Here is a 24,997-nt window from a genome sequence, read left to right on the forward strand (position 1 = left end):
TTCTCTAGAAACCTAAAAAAGGGAATGGGAAAAGGACTTGGTGAGAAGAGGGTATTATCTATAGACATCTCACGTAATTTTTGTTTTCCTTTAGGGAGTTTATGGACCCAAGGCTTATATTGCCACCCAGGGTCCTTTATCTACAACTCTCCTCGACTTCTGGAGGATGATTTGGGAATATAGTGTCCTGGTAAGTGCAAAGTTGTGTCTGTTACTTTATTCTCCAGTTCTTAGGGATAACAGGGCTAAAGTGTCAGAATGTGACAACAATTTCCCATTAAAACCACAGTTTTTAAAATTGGTTGATGGGATTTTAGGGTTCAGACCACTTTTATTAAAATTACAATGTCATTCTTGTTCAAGGAAATGAAAGTTCCTACCTTGACAGGTTTTTGGTAAGACAAATTTTCTGATTTGAATAGAGAAAAGGGAAGTGGGGACAGAAAGAAGGAAGAGTGAGAGCAACATTTTATATAAGTTATTAGAATTTCTTTTCTGGTTAAAAAACAAAGCAAAACAGAAAAACAGTGAGTAATGCTTTCTGACTGAGACCCATATATTAAACTGCCCTTTCTGTCTCTATGGCTGCTTTAAGTTTCGATTTCATCTCTCCAGATCATTGTAATGGCATGTATGGAGTTTGAAATGGGAAAGGTAAGTTACTTTCTAGTACCTGTTGACCTGAAGGTAAAGGAAAAAGGGAAAATTGGTAGCAGAACTTAAGTATGCCTAGGTAAAAATCATGTCATCTTCCTAGTTTTCACTTTGGGAATGCCATACGACTCATAGGGTTTTATCCACCCCTAAGAACCCCTTTTCTCCATTTTCTAAGTAGACTTTCTCTTTTAAAGTAAAAGCAATGTTTGCTTTTTAAACTAACAATTCATTTTCTAATTTCTTTTTTAAATATTTTTTTAGTTGTCAATGACCTTTATTTTATTTATTTATATGTGGTGCTGAGAATTGAACCCAATGCCTCACACATGCAAGGCAAGTGCTCTACCACTGAGCTAATACCCCAGCCCTCACTTTCTCATTTCTGTTAGTCATATTTTTTTGATAATTGTAGATGGACAGAATGCCTTTATTTTATTTGTTTATTTTTATGTGGTGCTAAGGATCAAACCCAGTGCCTCACACATGCTAGGCAAGTGCTCAGCCCCAGCCCTAGTCAGATATTTTTAACTGCCAATCAGAGCTTCTAATCTTGTGCTGTCCAAAATTGTATAAACTAGTCACATGTAGCTATTAAGCAATCAAAATATAGCTAGTGTGATCAAGGAACTAAGTTATTTTATTTTATTTTAATTGATTTAAATTTATAAACAATACTCAGTTACTGAAAAACTTGTTACATATGATTGGAACAACTTGAGCATATGAACCTTTTTCAAATGTGAATTTTATTTAATCTAAGTGGAAGGAAAATATTTCTAGTAAAAGTTAGCATCCTAATTAAATTACTATAAATATAAAATATACACAAGATTTTGAAGATTTAAAAAGAAAGAAGGTTAAATATCTACTATTATCTGTTGATTACATGTTGAATTTTTTTTTTTTTTTTGTACCAGGGATTGAATCCAGGCACACTAAACCACTGAGACACATCTCCATTCCTTTTTAATTTTTATTTTGAGATAGGGTTTCACTAAGTTACTTAGGGCTTCACTAAGTTGCTGAGGCTAGCTTTGAACTTGTGATTCTCCTGCCTTATCTTCTCGAGCTGTTGGGATTAAAGGTGTACACCACTGTGCCCTGCGAAAATTTTGTATAACACTGGGCTGAGACATATTATTAAAAATAATTTCTTATTTTTTCATTTTTGAGTGTGGTTATCAGAAAATTACATATTTTTTTCTGGACATCACTATTCTAACATACTGTTGCCATTCAGAGTTGGCAGTTCTAATGAAAACCAAGGAAACTTCTTGTGTAACTGTTTTTGTAAACATATAATCTCTTTTAGTTCTTTTGAAATACTAAAAATAGATCATAGATCCCTATTTCTATTTTTTCAGCCTTCTAAGAAGTCTATGATTTCTATATCCTTTAATGTTTGTCTTCCCATCCTTTGGAGATTTCATGAGAATATGGATGTAGGGGTTGAATCCCAAAGGGATTAGAAGTGTCTAACCTAAGGTGAAAGACATAGAGCTAAACCTGCTTCTGAATGAGGATTGGGGTTTTATTTCCCAGAACAAACTAGATTATAAAGAAGGAAATCACTGCATTGTGCTTTGTGTAACAGAAAAAGTGTGAGCGCTACTGGGCTGAGCCAGGAGAGATGCAGCTGCAATTTGGCCCTTTCTCCATATCCTGTGTAAGTATGATGCCTGTTCTCATTATGGCTGAGCAAAATTCTACCTTTCAGACAGCTTGTCTTTGAAATTGCCAATATTTTAAATCTTCTTTTTCTTAGGAAGCTGAAAAAAGGAAATCTGATTATATAATCAGGACTCTAAAAGCCAAGTTCAATAGTGTAAGTATAGAACAGAAATGAATGATAAACTCAAAAGCCTACAGAGATCAGGCAGCTAAATATATATGAGTGTTAGTGAGGGTAGACATGAGACTATGGGAAGTGGTGGGGTCTTTGGTATCCTGAAAAAGTCTTTATTTTCAAGAGACCTCTGATATAATGCTCCCCAATCTAGTCTACATATGACATACACATAAAAATGATAATAACTGTAATGATGAATAGAGGCTGAATAGTGAATAGACTGGGGCCAAATATGAGAGCTCAGACTGCCATAGGCCCTACTCAGCCTTTCTAAAGGTAAAGGGATTTAATATGTCAGCATGTCTGATGTACTACTTGGGAAGATCTGGTTTGAACCATTTTTTAAAAAATCTCTCTCTTATGAATGGGGCAATTGGGGATTAGGCAATAGTAAGAGACCTCAAGTAACATTAATTGTTCTCAAAGGAACCTGGTTACTGGAGATCTATAGATCATTGCAAAAGGAAGAAATAGATGCAACTTTGTAGACTAATCTTTTGGTAGGATGAGGTGAAGTCCCAACCTTGAACTCTCCTCTTATTCTAGCTATTTTTCTTATAGGAAACTCGAACTATCTACCAGTTTCATTATAAGAATTGGCCAGACCACGATGTGCCTTCTTCTATAGACCCTATCCTTGAACTCATCTGGGATATGCGTTGTTACCAAGAGGATGACAGTGTTCCTCTATGCATTCACTGCAGGTAGGTTGCCATATATGAACCTTCTACTTAGAATGAACCAAATGTCAGTCTGGCCAGGACTCCATGATCGAAAGTAAAAGGTCAAGAGCAGAAGAAAACTATAAAATTCAATTGGAGCTTTAAAGTCATATTTTTCTGTTACTTGTGAATAATATAGCTCTAGTAACTCTTGGCTGTTGCCTAGGACCTGTCCTGAGATTCACTGTAGCATGGCAAACATACTCTGATAAATGGTAGGGTTTAAAAAATTTAATTACCGGGCTGGGGATGTGGCTCAAGCAGTAGCGCGCTCACCTGGCATGCGTGTGGCCCAGGTTCGATCCTCAGCACCACATACAAACAAAGATGTTGTGTCCGCCGAAAACTAAAAAAAAATAATAAAAAATTATCTCTCTCTCTCTCTCTTTAAAAAAAAATTAATTACCTTCAGATTTCTTCTTTTTTCAAATCTGCTATTGAAATTTTCTGGCTATTGTCAATGATCCACTCTCTACAAGTATACATGTAACTGTGATCTTTAATTTCAGTGCTGGCTGTGGAAGGACAGGTGTTATTTGTGCTATTGATTATACATGGATGTTGCTTAAAGATGGGGTAAGTTTCTTTCAGCATGAACTTCCTGTTTGCTTACTCCATTGCTTTCAGACTTAGGAATAGTTGGTTTTTCAAAACACTCTCATGATTCATCTTTTGTGGAAAATTCACATGTAGACCCATTTTGTCAGATGATTAAACATCATTTCCTAAGTAGGTCGTTCTTAAAGTATGGTCCTGGGTGCTGAGGGTAGCTCAGTGATACAGTATTTAGCGTGCATGAGGCCCTGAGTTTGATCCCCAGCACAGCAAAGTGTGGCCCCACGACAGAAACAGCAGCATTATCTGAGAAATTATTAGAAACACAAATACTTCGGCCTTATACCATGGGTTGATCACAGAAATTTTGAAGTTGGAGCCTAGAAAACTCTCCATGTGACTCATGTGCATGCTAAAATTTGAGAACCACTGCCCCAATTACATAGTTATTTGTCCTTTTTTCATCCAAACTGCTTTAGCAGATGGATGATGGACTCAACTTATCACAATCAAAATTTGTATTTTAACCAAAAAATCTTTTGGGGGAGGGGGAGGGGGGATCTAGGGATTGAATCCAGGGCACTTTACCTTTACTGAGCTTTTATTATTTTTAGTCTTTATTTTTTTAACTTTTTAAAAATTTTTTGTAGTGCTAAGAATCAATTCTCTCTCTCTCTCTCTCTCACTCAGTGCCTCACATGTGCTAGCCAAGTGCTCTACCACTGAGCGACACCTGGGCCCCCTTTAACTTTTTTTTCCCACTACCATGGATTAAACCCAGGGTTTTTCATATGATAGACAATTATTCCCATCCACAGCCCTTTATAAATAATTAATAAATACCAACTAGGATATGGGAAATTTAAAATATGGGCTTTAGATCCATCTGCTAATTTCTTTTATTTTCATAAAACTCTCATATTTGCTTATCTACTGAGCCTTGTCTCGTGTATCTTTAGTTTCAGTCATTTGATCACCCCCATGTGAACTAACTTTAAACTTGTTTTAAAATCTTTTCTAAGGAAAATACAAGTCTTTAAATCATGATGCAACTGGTGAGAAACCATATTCTTTTTAAAAATGCATTTTTTTCCTGATATTATCCCACCGTAAGAGAACAGATGTCACAGAAGTACAAGACTATGAAAGAGTAGGAATGATTTGTTAACAAAGGATATAAAGGAATAAGATATTTCCCCTTTTATTTAATAGATAATTCCTGAGAACTTCAGTGTTTTCAGTTTGATTCAGGAAATGAGAACACAGAGGCCGTCGTTAGTTCAAACTCAGGTATGCACTATAGTGAACAGATCAGAACATGTGTTTATGAGTCTTGCTTCATTTCTATGTTTAATGGTAAGATATCCCCAAACCACTGGCTGTTGTAACACCAATTTGCTACTAAATGCTCTTCTCTAACTTAACTTTTCCCAGTATTTTTTCTATATCCCTCATCCTGAGTCAAATTATTTTCATTCCTCATATTTAACTGTCGTTTTGGAAAATGTTAAGAAGCCAATATTATATTTCTTATTAAGAATGTATTAAGGGACTTTCATGTCAACTAGAAATTTTGTAGTAATCTCTGAAATGATAGAAAAGCAGGGAATCATAATTTTTTTTTTTTTTAATAGCTGGTGGGGACTGTGAGGTATATAAAGGGTTGTTTTTTTTTAAAGAGAGAGAGAGAGAATTTTAATATTCATTTTTTAGTTTTCAGCGGACACAACATCTTTGTTTGTATGTGGTGCTGAGGATCGAACCCGGGCCGCCAGCATGGCAAGCGAGCCCGCTACTGCTTGAGCCACATCCCCAGCCCGGGAATCATAATTTCTAGTTTAGAAGGTAGTAACATTTAAACTGTTTAAATGTTCATTTTAGGAAACCACAAAAATTCAGATTAAAATCAATCATATTCTGGCAGGGTACAGTGGAATATGTCTATAGTCCCCATTGGATTTACTATCTGGAAGCTGAGACAGGAAGATCATAAGTTAAAGGCCAGCCTCAGCAATTTAGTGAGACTTTGTCTCACAATAAAAAGTAGAAAAGGGGAACTGAGGTTGTGGCTCAGTAGTAAAGTGCTCACCTAGCACACGTGAGGCACTGGGTTCAATCCTCAGCACCACATAAAAATGAAATAAAGTTATTATGTCCACTTACAACTAAAAAATAAACATGAAAAAAAAGTAGAAAATGACTGGGGATATGGCTTCAGTGTCCCTGGGTTCAATCCCCAGTACAAAAAATAAATAATAATAATAATTTTATATATATATATATATATATATATATATATATATATATATATATATATAAAATCTAGAGATAGTTACCATTTTCTATAGTTTTTCTAGTCCTTAGTGTATGCATACTTAAAAAAATAATTGCAATCATACTATATTATGTATCTTTAAACCCTCCCTCAGATTACCCATGCTTGTTTACTCTATTAGGATCTCTTCCTAGCTCAAATCTTTCATAGACTAAATATTAATTTCACTCATGAATCTCTATCAGTAATTTCTAAGTGGTCTCCATCTTTAAGATGGAATTTAGCATTTACTCTTTCACTCATCAATTATTTATTGATGTTTAGTATATGCCAGGGTTTTTTGTTTTTACATAATTGTTTACTTTGAAGTAGGAAGACCCCAAAGTGTTTCAAGCACTTATAAATGAAGTTGCACCTAAATTTAAAGATAAAACAACTGACAATGGCAGTTTAGAAATTTTAATCTAGAAGTTGTGAACTGAAGGGAAAATATGAAGGAAAAAAACTATTTGTTGGACCCACACAGGCTTTCCACTAATAGCTTGTGGAAAAAAATTATTTTTTTACGTGTTGACTGTAGGTGTTTTCTACAATCAACCTATGAGGGGAAAGTTTATGTGAAATGAAAGCATTAGCTGGTTTGGTGCTGTCAGACTTGAAAGAAGGGTGATCCATAAAAATACAGGAAGTATGCAACCCAGTTGTAATACTAAATTAATAAAATCATACCCCATTTTACAAAAATTCTACTCCAGGTCTACTGTGTGTGTGTGTGTGTGTGTGTGTGTGTGTGTGTTATCAGAGATTGAACCCAGGGGCACTTAACCATGGAGCCATATTCCAGCCCTTTTTATTTTTTATTTTGAGACAGGGTCTCACTAAGTCCAGACCCTACTTTCAAGAGTTAGAGACAGCTGAAAAGCCCTCAAATTTTGGCATTATCAATGACTCACTGAACAAATATCTTAACAGTGATAGCTGCTTTTTCTGACATTACTTGAACCACAAAATGGCAGTGTAGCCAGATGAGTATTTCCTGTTTGATTTTTCTCTCTTAAAAAAAATTAAGAATGTACCATAACTGTGCTGGTAATATAAGACCCTACATTGTTTTCCTGCTAAAAGTACCTCTAGAAAAAGTTTTTTTTTTTTTTTTATTTAAGTGGGATTGTGTAATATATCAGAGAAAGTAGTTGAGTAGACATAAAGGAAAACACTCAGTAGTGAAAATCCATAAACCTTATAATAGTAGAGGTGTCATTTCTCTATGGGTATCCTTTTATAATCACAAATTTCCAAGACTTATTCACACATTTATTTTTCTTTGATATTTCTACTAGGATAAAGTTTCAGCAACTTGATTCAGGTTTTAAACCAAGTTCTAGAAATTACTTCTGAATGACCTTGGACAAACGGTCTGTAAATAGGCATAATAATCTACCTGCTTCACAGAGCAATTGTCAAGTTAGATAAGACATATTTTAGCGCTCTCTCGCTCTCTCTCTCTCTCTCTCTCTCTGGATGCCAACTATTATCTACCTTTTTCCAGAAAAGTAAAGGTGGCTTACATGAAATGCATCTAGGATGAAATAAATTTTTTAATTGTGAGCAAAGAAAACAGAATTAGAGGAATGATAATGGAAGGAATGACAATGGAAGGAAAGATAAGAAAGTGGGGTTAAAACATAAAAGAAATATGCCATAAGATCTTGTACATTAGCTAAAATGATGTAAAATATTCAGCTATTTCTAGTAGCCTAAATGTGCTTTGAAATCTGAAATGGACTACATAAACATAAGGTATTGTTATTAAGTTTAATAAATTATGTTGGGTGGTCCTCTCAGGTCTGCCATATTGATATTTGATGGGTATTTATATTCCTGAAATCTTGTTCTGTAGTTCACCAAGATTTTTGGTTTTCTTCATTTGTTCTGGTTTATGATGCTCTTCAGGAACAGTATGAACTGGTCTACAATGCTGTGGTAGAATTATTTAAGAGACACCTGGATGCCATTGGAGATAAATACTCTGGGAGAGAGGTAAAGTTTAACTTGGATACTTTGTAATTTTTTTTTCCATTTTCAGGTTAGTTGTATGATTTATCTATTTACACTCAACTAAATTAGAGTATCAGGTGTGCATAGGGCTGCACTGAAAATCTCCAGTGAAGGAAAAACTAATTTGAGGTGAAAGAACTTAGAAAATTAATCTTTTTTTAATTGGTTATTCAAAGCATTACAAAGATTGCAGAATCACATCGGTTACACATCCACATTTTTACATAATACCATAATAGTAACTGTTGTATTCTGCTACCTTTCCTATCCTCTACTATCCCCCCTCCCCTCCCCTCCCATCTTCTCTCTCTACCCCATCTACTGTAATTCATTTCTCTCCTTATTTTTTTCCCATTCCCCTCACAACCTCTTATATGTAATTTTGTATAACAATGAGGGTCTCCTTCCATTTCCATGCAATTTCCCTATTCTCTCCCTTTCCCTCCCACTTCATGACTCTGTTTAATGTTAATCTTTTCCTCCTGCTCTTCCTTCCTGCTCTGTTCTTAGTTGCTCTCATTATATCAAAGAAGACATTTGGCATTTGTTTTTTAGGGATTGGCTAGCTTCACTTAGCATAATCTGCTCTAATGCCATCCATTTCCCTGCAAATTCCATGATTTTGTCATTTCTTAGTGCTGCATAGTACTCCATTGTGTATAAATGCCACATTTTTTTTATCCATTCATCTATTGAGGGGCATCGGGGTTGGGTCCACAGTCTAGCTATTGTGAATTGTGCTGCTATGAACATCGATGTGGCAGTATCCCTGTAGTACGCTCTTTTGAGGTCTTCAGGGAATAGTCCGAGAAGGGCAATAGCTGGGTCAAATGGTGGTTCCATTCCCAGCTTTCCAAGGAATCTCCATACTGCTTTCCAAATTGGCCGCACCAATTTGCAGTCCCACCAGCAATGTACAAGAGTACCCTTTTCCCCACATCCTCGCCAGCACTTGTTGTTGTTTGACTTCAGAATGGCTGCCAATCTTACTGGAGTGAGATGGTATCTTAGGGTGGTTTTGATTTGCAGAAAATTAATCTTTTGGTTAACTTATTATTTACAGTTTTCAGCTAAAATTAGAAAACAGTTTACTTACTCAGGGCAAACATATATTCTGATCCCATGTTTTAGACAGTTGTTGGCAAGTTAGAAGTATAAGTGACAAATATAAAATGAAGTCATGGCCACACTAGTCTTATTTTGTTTATAGATTCCCATCAAAAATTTTAAGTTTGAAAAATTGTTCAATAAAAATTCTCTGCATTTGTGGTGTACAACATGATGTTTTAATACATGTACACATAGTGGAATGACTAACTTAAGCTAATTAACAGACCTATCATTTTTTTGTGGTGAGAACCTTTAAAAATCTATGCTCTTAGCAATTTTTAAGTATACAACATATTGTAATTAACTATATTCACCATCTTGTATTTATTCATCTTCTCTAACTGAAATTTCATATCCATTGACCAGCATCCCTACAATACCTCCCTTTCCCCAGTCTCTGGTAATCAACATTGTGCTGTCTACTTTTATGAGTTTGACTTTTTTAGACTCCACATGTGACATTATGCAGTATTTCTGTCTCCATCACAAATGATAGAATTTTCTTCTTTTTCAGGCAGAAAATATGCACATGAGCATATTTTGTTTATTCATCCATTGATGGACATTTAGGATAAATTCATATCTTGGCTATTGTAAATAATGCTGCAAAAAAACCCTAAGGAGTGCAAACATCTATTCAGTATACTGATTTCAATTCCTTTAGATATACTCAGATCATATGGTAGTTCTATTTTTAACTTTTTGAGGAATATTCATATTGTTTTCTATAATAAATGTACTAGTTTGCATTCCCACCAACACATAAGTGTTCCCTTTTTTCCATATCCTTGCCAATACTTCTTCTCTCATCTTTCCTTCTGCCCTGGGTGCTAGCAATTGAACCCATGGCCTTGTGCATACACCACTGTGCTATACCCCAGCTGTTGTCTTTCTGGTAATAGCATCCTAAGGAGCATGAGAAGATACCTCATTCTGGTTTTAATTTGCAAGTTGAACATTTTTTATATACCTGTTGGCCATTTGAATGTTTTTTTGAGAATCACCTTTCCGTGTCCTTTACAAATTTTTAAATCAGGTTGTTTTCTTCTTATTAAGTTTTATGAATTTCTTGTATGTTTTAAATATTAACCCTTTATCAGATTTATGGTTTACAAATATTTCCTTCCATTTCATATAGGTTGTCCCTTTATTTTGTTGATCAGTTCCTTATATTGTTAGATTTTGAGAATATTTTAAAATGTACAAAGGATTTTTTAGTTGAAGTTCTAAGATAAAACTATTACAATTTGGCCAAATGCCAATTGACAACTGAAACAAAAATATAATGCTGTCTGATATGGTTTGAAATATCTTAGGAGAAATGTTTAAGATGATTATATTATAGTAGCAGGAAAGGTAAAGGAGAGATTTCTATACTTGAACTGGTACAGTGATAACACCAGTAAACTGATTTTATATCTATATCTGTATATACAAGCACACTTACATATAACATTGCATATTATATAACATAAATAATACATGTAATATAAGAAATAACTAGAGCCACCACTAAAAAGTCTATATAAAGAGATACAGGCTGGGGGTATAGCTCTGTGATAAGAGTTCTTACCTAGCACAAGGAAGACCCTGAATTCAATCACTAACAACACAGAAAGAAAGAAAGAGATACACACACTCTACAGGTAGGCATGTTGTGAGCCAACCGTGGGCTGTGTGTGTGTGAACTATGAGCATGAGTACATGAGTGGACTGGACTGACACTGCCTCTCTAACTGGGATGTGCACGTTATATGTCCTTTTCACTCGCTCTGCCTTTTAATCCACATAGCTCTGCCTTTTAATCCACATAGCACCAGAGTTGGGTGTGACCTTCCAAGATGTAAGTCAATCTGCTCACCACAAGACATCAGGAAGCTAGACTCAACCCCGAAACCTGACCCCTCCTCTTTGTGTCTTCCCCTCAATAGGAAGGGGCTTCAGAACATCCTCCTCCTCTTTTGTCTGCCTCCCTCGCCTCCCTTGTGGGAGCCAAAGCAGAGAGGCTTTGCTGAATAATCCCAAAGAAAAATGTACTTTCTGTGTCTGTGTATTTAGTCAGCCCAAATTCACCTGGAGTGATCCTGATTGATTTAGACGTGTGTTGGTGGCACATGCCTGTAATCCCAGCAGCTTGGGAGGCTGAGGCAGGAGGATTGTGAGTTCAAAGCCAGCCTCAGCAAAAGTGAGGTGCTAAGCAACTCAGTGAGATCCTGTCTCTAAATTTAAAAAATACAAAATATAGGGCTAGAGATCTGGCTCAGTGGTCAAGTGCCCCTGAGTTCAATCCCTAGTACCCAAACAAAACAAAAGAAAAAGAAAAAGAAAAAAACCACTACGGGTAAATTAAATAAAATTCTGAAAGATTCAGGAAAGGAAAAAAATTCAAGGAAAAAAAAAAAGAGAGAGAGAAATGAGAAACAGAAGACAAATAGAAAACCAAAATAAAATGTCAGAATTAAACCGAATTACATCAATAATTACATTAAATATAAATGGTCTAAATACACCAATTTATATTTGCTGCAGAGTGAATAAAAATATGCTATCTATGAGAAACTCACTTTGAATATAGAGGTTGATTGAAAGGGTTAGGAAAAGGATATATCATATAAACATAAGTCAAAGGAAAGCAGGAATAGCTGTATTAATATCAGATAAAGTAGTCCAAAGCCAAAAAAGTCATTATTGAGACAGGAAAAGACATTATATAATGATTAAAAAAAAAAAAAAAAGGGCAGTCCAAAAAAAAAGATGTAGTAGACCTAAATGTTATGGACCAAACAACAGAGCTGCAACAAAATATGTAAAGAAAAAGGAGCAAAAGAGAAATCACAAGGGGGGCTAGGGTTGTAGCTCAGTGGTAGAGCGCTTGCCTTGCATGCGTGAGGCACTGGGTTCAATTCTCAGCACTGCATATAAACAAATAAATAAATAAAGGTCCATTAATAACTAATAAAATATTTAAAAAAGAGAAACCACACAGATAATTAGAGATTTCAATAACCCCCCCTCCATAATTGATAGAACAATTAGATAGAAAATCATCAACTGATAGGATCAAATTAGTACTCATAGAATATTTCATTCAACAATACAAAAATTAACATTCTTTTAAAGTGCCCCTTGAACATAGACAATATCCTGAGTCATAAAACAAATATCAAAAATTTAAAAAAATTGGAATTACAGAGAATGTATACTCTGACCACAGTGGAATCAAACTAGAAATCAGTAACAGGACAATACCAAGAGAACAGCCAAACATTTGGAAACCAAACCACACCCTTTTAATAATCCTTTGGGCTAAAGAGGAAGTCTTTTTGTTTTGTTTCAAGAAAACAGTTTATTAAAGATGATGTTCAGCTGGGTTGTAGCACATGACTGTAATGCCAACTACTTGTCTGAGGTTGGAAGATAAATCAAGTGCAGAGAGCCTAGATAACCTGTCAGGATCTCAAAAAATGTACAGGACTGGGGACATAGCTCACACAGAAAGCACTTACCTAGCATGTGAGGTGTAGGTGTAGAAATGCATCCCCAGCACCCTGAAAAGAAATAGCTGGGGACAAAACAGCATTTCTCCCTTGGCAGATGCCTCCCACCCTTGGACCTAGCACTGAGCAATCTTCCCATGCAAATCTCAGCAATGGCTAAACCTCTGGCAGGTCCCAGGTCCAAACATTCCTAGCCCCCTTTGGGGTAACCAGACTCAAAGGCACATGGGAACCCAGAGAACATCTAAAATTTGTAAAAACCATGAATTCCCTTTGTAGCTGAAGGGTTAGGACTGGAAATTCCCCCAAATTGGAACGTTAATGCCAAAACAATTGACTGCTAGAAATTAGGCATGTAGAAAATAGGCTAGAGTTAGGTGTCACAGCAGGGTACCCAGTCATAATGCCTCTAGGGGAAACTAATTCCCTTTTCACTCCAGCCTGTCCTGTTTGGATGGTGGGGAGCAGAGTAGGGTCCCTGAGAACAGGATTTTCTCTATCCTCTACTCCTGACCCTTTCATTCAACAAGCTGGTCTTATTTTCATCTGAAGAATTAGTTAAGGCCAGGCTGGGAATGGTGGCTCAAGCCTGTAATCTCCAGAGACTCAGGAGAGACTCAAGGAGGACTGCAGCAATTGCAGGCCAGCCTGGACAACTTAGCCAGGCCATCTCTACAGGCCTGGGGATGTGGCTCAGTGGTTAACACCCCTGGGTTTAATCCCAGGAACCAAATGAAAAAAGTTAGCCTTACTATGGTGGCATAGAGTGTTATTTTTGTAGAGCTGGACAGTGGTGCAGAAGTCACGGACATCCAGAAGTGTGGCTGTTGCAGCTTGCCTTTCTCTTTTCTCATAGAGATATGGTATGGTATGTTACAGGTCAAAGGCACACTCCCAGGATGCCTCCTCAAATAGTGATAAAAGAGGAAGTCTTCAGGAAAAAAAACTGGGGGTGGGTACCAGAAATTGAACTCAGGGGCATTCAATCACTGAGCCACATCCCCAGCCCTTTTTTGTATTTTATTAGAGATAGGGTCTCACTGAGTTGCTCAGCACCTTGCTATTATTGCTGAGGCTGGCTTTGAACTTGCAATCCTCCTGCCTTAGCCTCCTGAGCTACCGGGATTACAGGAGTGAGCCACAGTGCCTGGCCAGAAATTTTCGAAAAAGACACTTTGAATTGGGCAAAAATGAAAATACAACATATCAAAATTTATAGGATAGAGCTCCAACAGTACTGAGGGAAATTTATGTTTTATTAAAAAAAATTGTTTTTCAGTACTGGGGATTGAACCTAGGGGCACTGTGCCACTGAGTTACATCTTAGCCCTTCTAATTCTTTTAGAGACAGGGTCTAGACAGTTGCCTAGGCTGGCCTCAAATATGCAATCTTCATACCTCACCCTCCCGAGTCACTGGGATTTGTGCATATTAGAAACTAATAAAAGTTTCAATTTGGGCTGAGGTTGTGGCTTAGAAGTACAGTACTTGGGGCTGGGGTTGTGGCTCAGCAGTAGAGCGCTCGTCTTGCACGTGCAGGACCCTGGGTTCGATCCTCAGTACCACGTAAAAAATAAATGAGTGAAATAAAGGTACTGTGATTAAATATTAAAAAAAAAAGAAGTACAGTACTTGTCTAGCATATATGGGGCACAGGGTTTGGTCTTCAGCACCACATAAAAATAAATAAAGGTATTTTGTCCATCTATAACTAAAAATATATTTTTTAAAAGTTTCAACTCAATAATCTAAACTCTCATTTCAAGAATATAGAAAAAGGTAAATAATGGTGGGCAGAAATCAATGAAATTGATAACATAACAAAAAGAAAAATAATGGAGAGGATCAGTAAACCCCCCAAAATGGAGAAATAAGTGAATCTTTGAAAACATCAATAAAATTGATAAACCTCTAAGACTGACAAAGATAAAAAGGGAAATAATAACAATTACCAATACCAGAAGTGATATGGGAGCTATCAGTATAGATCCTGCAGATACCAAAAGGATAATAAAAGAATAGTATAACATCTGTACACACAGATATTTGAAAAGTTGGACAAAATGGCTTACTTCCTTGAAAAATACAATCTACCATAACTCACTCAAAATGACATAACTTGAATAGTTCTTAATAATTAAATTATAATTTAAAAACTCTCCAAGAAGAAATCTCCAGGTTCACAAGTTTCATCAGAGAATTCTACCAAATGTTTAAGGAAGAATTAACTTCAATTTTATATAGTTTGTACACAAGGAAATGGAAAAGGAGACATTTTCTAATTAATATTTTTATTGGGGTAAATACATCATTTCAATTTTCCATTTTTAAACGTACAGTACAATAGTATCAAATACATTTACAATTTGTGTGACCATCATCACTCTTTACTTCCAGAATTTTCTCATCATCCTAAACAGAAACTCTGTACACAATACCTGCCCATTCTCCCTTCCCACTAGCTCTTAGAAACCAATATTCTACATTCTTTTTTGGAGTATGTGTGTTAGGAATTGAACCTAAGAGTGCTTTACCATTGAGCTACATCCCTGATCCTCCTTTTATTTTTTATTTTGAGACAGAGTCTCACTAAGTTTGCTGAGGCTGGCCTTGAATTTGTCATACTCCTGCCTCAGCTTCCTGAACCACAAGGATTATAGGCCAAACCTGGCCAAAATTCTACTTTCTATCTCTATGAATTCAACTACTTTAGGTATCTAAAAGGAATGAACTTTACCTTTGTGTCTGGCTTACTTCACATGGCCTAATGTCATGTCCACGCGTGTCATAATTTCTTTTCTCATTAAGATTGAACAATATTACATTGTTTACCACATTTTATTTATCCATTCATCCATTGATGAACAGCTGAGTTGCTTTCATATTTTGGCAGTTATGAGTAATTCTGCTATAAACATGGGTGTACAAATATCTCATGTCCCTGCTTTCAATTCTCAGAAGTGGAATTTTTGGATCATATGGTAATTTTATGTTTAGTTTTTTGGGGAACCACCATACTGTTCTTCACAGAAGTTGTACCATTTACATTTCCTCTAGTAGTACACAAACTTTATGCTTTCTCTATATCCTTGCCAATACTTGGTATTTTTAAAATTGGTGCAATATAGTTATACATAAAAATAGAATTCATTGCGATATGTTTATACATGCACATGACATAGTTTTGGTTAATTTCATTCTGCTGTTCCTTCCCTTTTCCATCCCTCCTCCCTCCCCTTTGCTCCCCCTTCCTCTATCCCACAGTTCTCCCTTTTATTTTCGTGAGACCCCACTCACCTTTTAAAATTTTTTTTATTTTTCTCTAGCTTCCAAATTTAAGAGAAAACATTTTACCCTTTATTTTCTGTTTCTGGCTTATTTCACTTAGCATGATATTCTCCAGTTCCATCCATTTACTGGCAAATGACACAATTCCGTTCTTCTTTGTGGCTGAATATAACTCCATTGTATATATATACCACATTTTCTTTATCCAATTGTCTACTGAGGGATACCTAGGCTGTTCCTATAACTTGGCTGCTGTGAATTGTTGTGCTATAAACAAACATTGGTATGCACATATCACTATAGTATATAGTAAGTTTTTTTAAAAAAATTTTGGTTGTAGATAGACACAATACCTTTATTTATCTTTATGTGGTTCTGAGGATTAAACCCAGTACCTTAACACATGCAAGGCAAGCAGCCCACCACTGAGCTACAACTCCAGCCTCTGATTTTAGTTCTTTTGGATAAATACCAAAGAGGGGATAGCTGGGTCATATGGTGGGCCCATTCCTAGTCTTCTGAGGAATCTCTATTACTACTTTACAAAGTGGTTATACCAATACTTGGTATTTTCTGTTTTTTTTTTTTCACCTTCTTTTGTATGATAGCCATCCTAATGGGAGTGAAGTAGTATCTTATTGTAGTTTTGACTTGCATTTTCCTAATGATTAGTGATATTAAGCATCTTTTGTATGCTTATTGTGCATCTGTATATCTTCTTGGTAATTCACATGAAATACACTGATTCTTTCCCTTTTAGTTCTGGGGGTTGAACCCAGGGTCTTATAGGCAAGCACTCCACTACTAAACTGCATCCTCTGCTGCATGTCTTCTTGGAAAAATATCTCTTAAAAAAATCCCTTCAAGTCTTTTATGCATTTTTGAATCGGGTTTTTATTTTGTTGTTGTTGACTTTCAGGAGTACTCTATTCTGGCTATTAACCCTGAATCATATATTTGATTTACAGATATTGTCTCCTATTCTGTGGGTTGCCTTTTTACTCTGTTGTGAGCCCCTCTTTCCAATCATTTTTCCTTTTTTTTTTTTTTTTTTTTTAATGTGGTACTGGGGGTTGAACCAAGTGGTGTTCTATCACCTAGCTACATCCTCAGCCCTTTTTATTTTTTGAGACAAGGTCTCACTAAGTTGCTGGGGCTGGCCTTTACCTCGTGATCCTCCTGCCTCAAATCTCCCAAATTGTAGAAATTATAGGCATGCACCCTTGCACTCAGCTTGATTGTATCCTTTGATACATGAAAGTTTTAAATTTTGATGAAGTTAAATTTGTCTATTTTTCTTTTGTTGCTGTGCTTTTGGTGTCATATACAAGAAATCATGGTCAAATCTATCATGTAAAAAAGATTCCAGTTTTAACATTTTAACTCTTACAGAGATGTACATGCCATACATAATTGTCTTTGATAAATTTCATGTTAATTCTTGGATATGCTTTTGTATATTTTGAAGGTACCTCATTCTTTTGGATATCTAGTTTTCTTAGAACCATTTATACTCCATTGAATGATTTTGGCACCTTTGTTGAAAATCATTTGCCCACATAATTAAGGGTTTATTTCTAGGCTCTGTGTTCTATTACATTGGTTTATAGTCCATCCTACAACAATACCACACTGTTTTGGTATTTTTTTTTTTAAAGAGTTGGAGTCCTGCCATGTTGCTCAGGTTGGCCTCTAATCCTTCTGCCTTAGGCATGTACTACCATGGCTGGCCCACAGTGTTTTAATTACTGTAGATTTGTAGCAAATTCTGAAATGAGGAAATATGAGTTCTTAAACCTTGCCACTGGGCTTTTGATAAGCATTGCAATGACCCCATAGATTACTTTAGGTAATACTGTTACCTTAAGAGTGTAAAGGCTTCTACTCTATGAACATGGAATATATATTTATATTTTGTTTAATTTCATTCAGCAATGCCTTCTAGTTTTCAGTGTACACGTTTTTTGCCTCCTTGGTTAAATTTATACCTAAGTATCTTATTTTATGTCATATATAGAATTATTTTCTTAATGTTCTTTTCATATGGTTCATTGCTAGTACATATAGAAATGCAACATTGATATTATATCCTGAAAAATTTACTGAATTTATTAGCTCTAGCAGGTTTAAAAAATTTTTTTTTAATTTGTTCTAATTAGTTATATGTGACAGTGGAATGCATTTTGTTTGACACATCATACATAAATGGAGCATAACTTTTCATTTGTCTGGTTGTACTGATGTAGAGTTACACAGGTCATGTAACCATATATACACATAGGGTAATAATGTCTGATTCCTGTCCCCATGACCCCTCCCTTCCCTAAATTTCCACCTAGTCCAAAATACCTCTATTCTTCCCACCCACCCCTAGCAGGTTTTTGGTGTAATCCTCCTGACAGAAGATCGTATCTGAAAATAAAGATAATTTTACTTCCTTTTTTCCAATTTGGATGCCTTTCATCTTTTTTTCTTTTGTAATTGCTTAGGCTAGAACTTTAGAACTCTACAACTTCAATACTATGTTGAATATAGGTGGAAAAACTGACACCCTTGTCTTGCTTCTGTTCTTAGGGCTTGTAAAGATTTGAGTCTTCCATCATTGAATATATTGTTAGCTGTGCATTTTTGTTTATGATATTAATAGTGTTGAGAAAGTTTCCTTTTTTTTTTTTCCTGCATCACTGGGGATCAAACCCAAAGCTTCATACATTATAGGCAAACACTCTACCACTGAGCTACATCTCAAGTCCAGGAAGTTTTCTTATATTCCTGGTTTGACAAGTATTTTTATCTTAGATTTTTCTGCATCGATTGAGATGATCATGTGGGTTTTTTCCTTTTATCTTATTATTGTGATGAATTATATCAATTCTTCATGTTGAACTATCCTTGCTTTGAGAATAAATACCACTTGGTGATGGTGTATAATCCTTAAATTATGCAGTTGAGTTTATACCACTTGGTGATGGTGTATAATCCTTAAATTATGCAGTTGAGTTTGGTTTGCTAATATTTTGTTGAGGACTTTAACATCAATATTCATAAAGGATACTATTTTTTTCAATACTGGGGATTGTACTGAGCTTTCCACAACCCTTTTAAATTTTCTTTTTTGAGACAGAATTTTGCTAAATTGCTGACACTGCCTCAACCTCCTGAGTTGATGGAATTACTGGGATATGCCACTGTACCTGGCTTGTAATTTTCTTTTTCTTGTAGTATCTCTTGTCTGGCTTTGGTAACAGGCAAATACTAAATTCATAGAATGAGTTAGGACAGGTGCTTTTCTATTCAATTTTTTGAAAGAATTTGTGGAGGATTGGTGTTAATTAAAGTTTGGTAGAAGCCTTTTGCTACTAGACTTTTCTTTGTTGGGAGGTTGTAGGTTGTAGGTCTATTCAGATTTTCAATTTTTCTTTAGTTTTGGTAGATTGGCAAACCCATTTTTATCTAGGTTATCCAATGTGTTGATGTACAAGTGTTCATCACATTCTCTTATAATTCTTTTTATTACTGTAAAAGTGGTAGTAATGTCCACATTTTCATTTCTGACTTTTAGTAATTTGAGTCTTTTTTTCCCCTTAGCCAAACTATCTAAAAGTTTGACAATTTAGTTTATCTTTTCAAAGAACAAACTTTTAGATTTGTTCTCTGTCTTTTCCTAGCCTTCATTTCATTTATCTCCCACTTTAATCTTCACTATTTCCTTCTTTCTGCTAGCTTTGGTTTGATTTAATTTTCTTTTTCTAGTTCCTTATAAAAGTTAGGCTATAGATTTGGGATCTTTCTATTTTAATATATTCAGTTACAGCTGTTAAGTTTTTCTTTTAGCACTGATTTCACTGTTTTTTATAACTTTAGTTTTAGTCTTTTTGTTCTCATTTGTCTCAGGTATTTTCTAATTTCTTTGAGATTTCTTGTTTAATCCATTAATTGTGTTAATATTGAATTTTCAGGTTTTCCTTGTGTTATTTCTAGTTTTGTTTCATTTCATTGTGATTAAGTATGATTGCAGTCTTTTAAAAATGTGTTGAAACTTGTTTTGTGGTCTAGCATATGGCCTATCCAGGAGAATGTTCTCTGAACTTGAGAAGAATATGTATTCTGCTGCTGTTGGGTGCGAGTGTTCTATATATGTTTGTTATGTCTCTTTAGCTTACAGTGTTTTTCAAGTCCTCTATTTCCTTGCCAATCTTCAATTTGGTCTTTCTATACATTATTAAAAGTGAGTATGAAAGTGTCTATAATAGTTTGCTAGGGCTGGTGTAATAAGTATTACAAATAGGAGGCACTTAAAACAACAGAGATTTATTTTCTAATGGTTATGGAGGCTAGAAATCTGAAATCTAGGTGTCATCAGAACTAGGCTCTAACAGCTCTAGGGGAAGAGTCTTTCTTGCATTTTCCTTGTTTCTCTGTTTGTTGGCAATCCTTTGCATTCATTATCTATTAGATAACATACTCCAATCTTTGCCTGTATCAGATCTCATCTTAACTAATTACAATCTGTTTAGACCTTATTTCCAAATAAGATTATGTTCACAGATATCATGGGTTAGCTTTCATCATACCTTTTGAGGTGACACAAACCCATAGCAAGTAGTATTTTTTTTTTTTTTTTTACATTTTCACATGTCTGAAATCAGCATATACTTTATTATTTATTCTAATCAGTTATACATGACAGCAGAGTGCTTTTTGGTTCATTGTACACAAATGGAGCACACTTTTTGACTTCTCTGGTTGTACCTAAAGTAGGGTCACACCGTTTGTGCAATCATACATGTAACTAGGGTAATGATGTCTATCTCATTCCACCATCTTTCCTACCCCATGCCCCACCTCTCTTTGGCCCATCCAAAGTTCCTCTACTCATCCCATGCCCTGCCCCCATTATGGATTAGCATCCACATATCAAAGAAAACATTTGGCCTTTGTTTTTTTGGGATTAGTGTACTTCACTTAGCATGACATTCTCTAACTCCATCCATGAAATCAGCATATACTTTCTAATCAATGGTACCTTAAGAGTCCATGAATCACAGTAACAAATTTTTCTTTTTTAAAAAATATTTATTTTTTAGTTGTAGTTGGACACAGTATCTTTATTTTATTTATTTTTTTAATGTGGTGCTGAGGATCGAACCCAGGGCCTCGCACGTGCTAGGCGAGCGCTCTACCACTGAGTCACAATCCTAGCCCCAGTAACAAATTTCTTAATTTCTAAAAACAAAACAAAATAAAGATTGAGAGTGGCTACATAGGTATGGGGATATGACTCTAGTTTGAGTATTCAGGGACAATTTCCTTATGCAGATGACATTTAAGCAGAGATCCAATGACTTAGAAAGAGGCAACCATGCAAAATCTGGAAGAAGAGTGTAAAAATCAGAGGGAATACTAAGTGTAAAAAAGCATTGGACTGGAAACAAATTTGGCATGTGAAGAATGGCAAGCAGACCATTATACCTGGAGCAAATGAGAAGGAAGAGTAAACAAGATGAGATAGATGCAGGGACCTAATAAATACCTATTAATTGATTGACATGCTAAAATTTCTGAAATTAGAATGTTCTAAAGATTGAAGTTACCCCTAAGAACATTTTAAAACTCCCGTGTTTGAAAAGATGATGCTATTAGTAAATTCATCCTTTATCTAATATTTTTTTAAAAAATTTATTTTATACCTTTATTTATTCATTTTTTTTAATGTGGTGCTGAGAATCAGACCCAGTACCTCATATGTTCTAGGCAAGCACTCTACCACTGAACCACAATCCCAGACCTATTCTGATACTTTTAATCTCAGTATATGAACAAGTTTTTGCTGGGTTCAATATTTCAGAAGCTCATCTAAATCTTTCATGAATTAGATTTTTGTATTTTCTGAAAAATTACTTCTTGGTCCTCTAAATGTTAAAATATTTCATGGACATGGCCTTACTAAAAAACCATCTCTGATTTATTTCTTTTGAAGACTCAAGCAGTGTACTTCATTCCTGAACAAAATCTTACTCAACAAACAAATTCTTGTTTCCCTAATTTTCCAGAATGGTGAGTACAATTTTACATACCCAAATGTTGACTAATTGGGAGAAGAATATCATGCTTGTACTTCATTGTTACATTGGGAAAAGCCCTCTTTGAGGCATGGTATTGTCATTACTCTTTTTTTTTTTTTTTTTTTCCAGCACCATAAAAGAAGAGAAAATGATGAAACAGCAGAGCAAACAAAGGACAAGGGAAGGAATTGCAGAAGCTTCTTCCTTCAACTTTAGGGCTTCTGAAATAAGTGCAAAAGATTTTACTTTGCACTCTGCTAAGTCAAGCCCTTCTTTTGACTTTTTGGAGTTAAATTATGATTGTAACAAAAATGCTGACAACACAACCACGAAATGGCAGACTGAGCCATTACCAATAGTTGGGGAACCCCTTCACAAGCATCAAAGTTTGGACTTCAGCTCCAGTTTGTTTGGGGCTTATTCTAATTCTAAGCCTGTAAATGCAGAAGGAAGGGGTTTTAATTCAAAGGGGCCAATAACACGGACCAAATCAACTCCCTTTGAATTCACACAGCAGAGAAAAAGCAAGGAGTTGAACATTCAGGAAACCTTTTCATATTTGGAAACTCAACCTCATGATTCTCATCTTGTCAAATTACAGTCTCAAAGAGTGATGCACGTTTCTTCAGAAGAACTGAATTATTCACTGCCACATAACTCTAAGCACCAAATGTGTAATGCCTCTAATGAAAATCAGCATGACTCCAGTGCATTTGGTGTCTGTTCTTATATGTCTTTGGTGGAAGATCCTTATTTTTCATCATTGCCTCCAAGTAGTTCTGACTCTAAAATGTCCCTTGATTTACCTGAAAAGCAAGATGTAACTGTTTTGCCTTCTTCTTCATTGCCAACATCCTCTTCAACCCTTTTTTCTTATTATAATTCATATGATTCTTTGGCATTGAATCCTCTGACCAATTCTTCTCCATCACTGAAACAAGAAGCAATCACAGTGGGTAAGTTACTTTTTAAAGTTTTTGTAGCCTGTTAGATTTCACTTTGCTCTACAGAATATTTGGTTTCTTCTCATCCCATCTCTTCCTCTGCTTCTTTTTCTTCTTCTCATCTTTAAAGAACTAAACTCCAGAGTATTTTAACAATGTGATAAGCTGAAAACAATATCAAATGTAGTATTCCGTGAAACAGGTGGTAGAGAAGGCACTCAGATCTAATAAAGGATCTGAGTCAACAAGAGAACTCCTGAAGGAGGCAATCCTCATTCCTAGAAATGTTTATCAAAGGCCCACAGTTAATATAAACAGCTTCCAAAGAACAGTGGAAAATATCTGATCAGCAGTATCACATGTCATCCGAAAGTTGTGTTGCACAATCATATTGCTCTAATGAGTTTAACATACTGTTAAAGCATTCAATTCTTTTCCTGCAGGAGTTGAAAGGGGAGGACCTGATTTCCTGCCCTTTTGTAATAACTTAATAGATGAGAATATCTGCTTGGTATTTTGTGTAAAACTTTTATCTTAGGACACACCTTTACTTTCATATTTTATGTTTTACAATTCTGGATTCTGCATATTATATATATTGTTTAATGGATTCATCTGAAAGTAGAAGTGAAGATCCTGCTAAGAAACTGTTATAATTATTACTTTGAGGGGCTAGGGATTGAAACCAGAGCCTCAGGCATGCTATGCGTGTTTTTCACCACTGAGCTATATCTCCAGCTCAGGTTATAATAATTTGATGTGAAAGCAGGTGAGGGAAAGTAAAGAGTAATTTTAATTCTCTTAAACATACCATCAAATAATTTACTAAGAACATTCTACTTAGTAGAGAAAAAGTTTTGTTTTATAACATCCTTTATTGTATAATTTCTTTTCGTTGGTCCCAGGAATGAAACCCAAGTCCTGATGTATGCCAGACAAGGGCTTGACCTCTGAGCTACACTCCCAGCCCATGTACAGTGTTTCTCTATAGATAGATGTGTAGATTATTTGTAGTTTTGTTGCAAAAATATTTTATCTGAATTCTAGGAAGTTTCTTCTTTGATTACTTTATATACTTTGATCTTGTTTTATAATTTAAGCGTATCTTCTTTTTCTACACAACCAAAATACCTAAGATTTCTCAGAGCATCATAATCATTAAAAAAAAAAAAAAAAAAAAATCCTTATTTTCAAGGATTGTAGCAACATTGACACATATGCCATCTGGTGGCAGTTTCTTATAATAGAATTTAAAATTTTCTGTAAAACCTTTGTTTTGTAAAAAAGAAATAAAAGGAAAAACATCCATATTCTTGGGATTTTGTGTGGAATAAAGAAGGCATACTAAAATCTTTATAATTTTATCTGCTGTATAACAGAAACTTCAGCTTGTCAAAGTGCTTACTTTATTATGTATTCAATATAAAAAAGAAAAGAAAAAGAGGAAAGAGTTATGCAGAAACCAGTCCAAAGCATCCTAATTCTTAGTGACTCAATCAAAAATACTTTTGGGCTTTTAGAATAAAAAAAATTTGAATAAGTAAAAACTTCCTGGGTTTGCACCTAAAGACAAATTTGTTCTGCTGCTTTTATCCTTGAGTGAATAAATACCAGCTAGATAGTAACTTAGTGCTTTAATGGAATTTAAATATAAATTCTATTAAATTTATGTTTAGCATTAGGTTATAATGTAAGAATTTCCTTTGGATTGTTCTTATTAAAACTTGTGATTGTATTTCTGACATTTTGGATAGCAACTTTTCCTAGAATGGATGATGAAATCCCCCCTCCACTTCCTGAACGGACACCTGAGTCTTTTATTGTAGTAGAGGAAGCAGGTGAGTACAGTTGAATAAGTATATAATATGGTGCTACTTCTTAAGTTCTCTTCAGTGTTCTGTGTACTACTGATGAGCAACATTTTGTTGTTGCTGTTCCTGGGATTGAACCTCAGGGTGCTTTGCCACCAAGCTACAT

The 24,997-nt window shown here is 35.2% G+C and overlaps 1 protein-coding gene across 1 annotated transcript in view; it reads left to right on the top strand.

The window, feature by feature from the left end:
• Ptpn22 (protein tyrosine phosphatase non-receptor type 22) overlaps positions 1–24,997 on the top strand; it is a 51,632-nt gene that overhangs the window by 10,627 nt on the left and 16,008 nt on the right. The window contains exons 4-14 of the mRNA XM_076861561.1: positions 95–190; positions 616–654; positions 2,252–2,323; positions 2,423–2,482; positions 3,068–3,210; positions 3,738–3,804; positions 4,996–5,073; positions 8,012–8,098; positions 21,992–22,068; positions 22,206–23,032; positions 24,775–24,858. Of these exons, the coding sequence (XP_076717676.1) occupies positions 95–190; positions 616–654; positions 2,252–2,323; positions 2,423–2,482; positions 3,068–3,210; positions 3,738–3,804; positions 4,996–5,073; positions 8,012–8,098; positions 21,992–22,068; positions 22,206–23,032; positions 24,775–24,858 (1,630 nt within the window). The remainder of the gene's footprint in view (positions 1–94; positions 191–615; positions 655–2,251; positions 2,324–2,422; positions 2,483–3,067; positions 3,211–3,737; positions 3,805–4,995; positions 5,074–8,011; positions 8,099–21,991; positions 22,069–22,205; positions 23,033–24,774; positions 24,859–24,997) is intronic.

This window comes from Callospermophilus lateralis, chromosome 7 (genome assembly GCF_048772815.1).
Source record: "Callospermophilus lateralis isolate mCalLat2 chromosome 7, mCalLat2.hap1, whole genome shotgun sequence".
NCBI lineage: Eukaryota > Metazoa > Chordata > Mammalia > Rodentia > Sciuridae > Callospermophilus > Callospermophilus lateralis.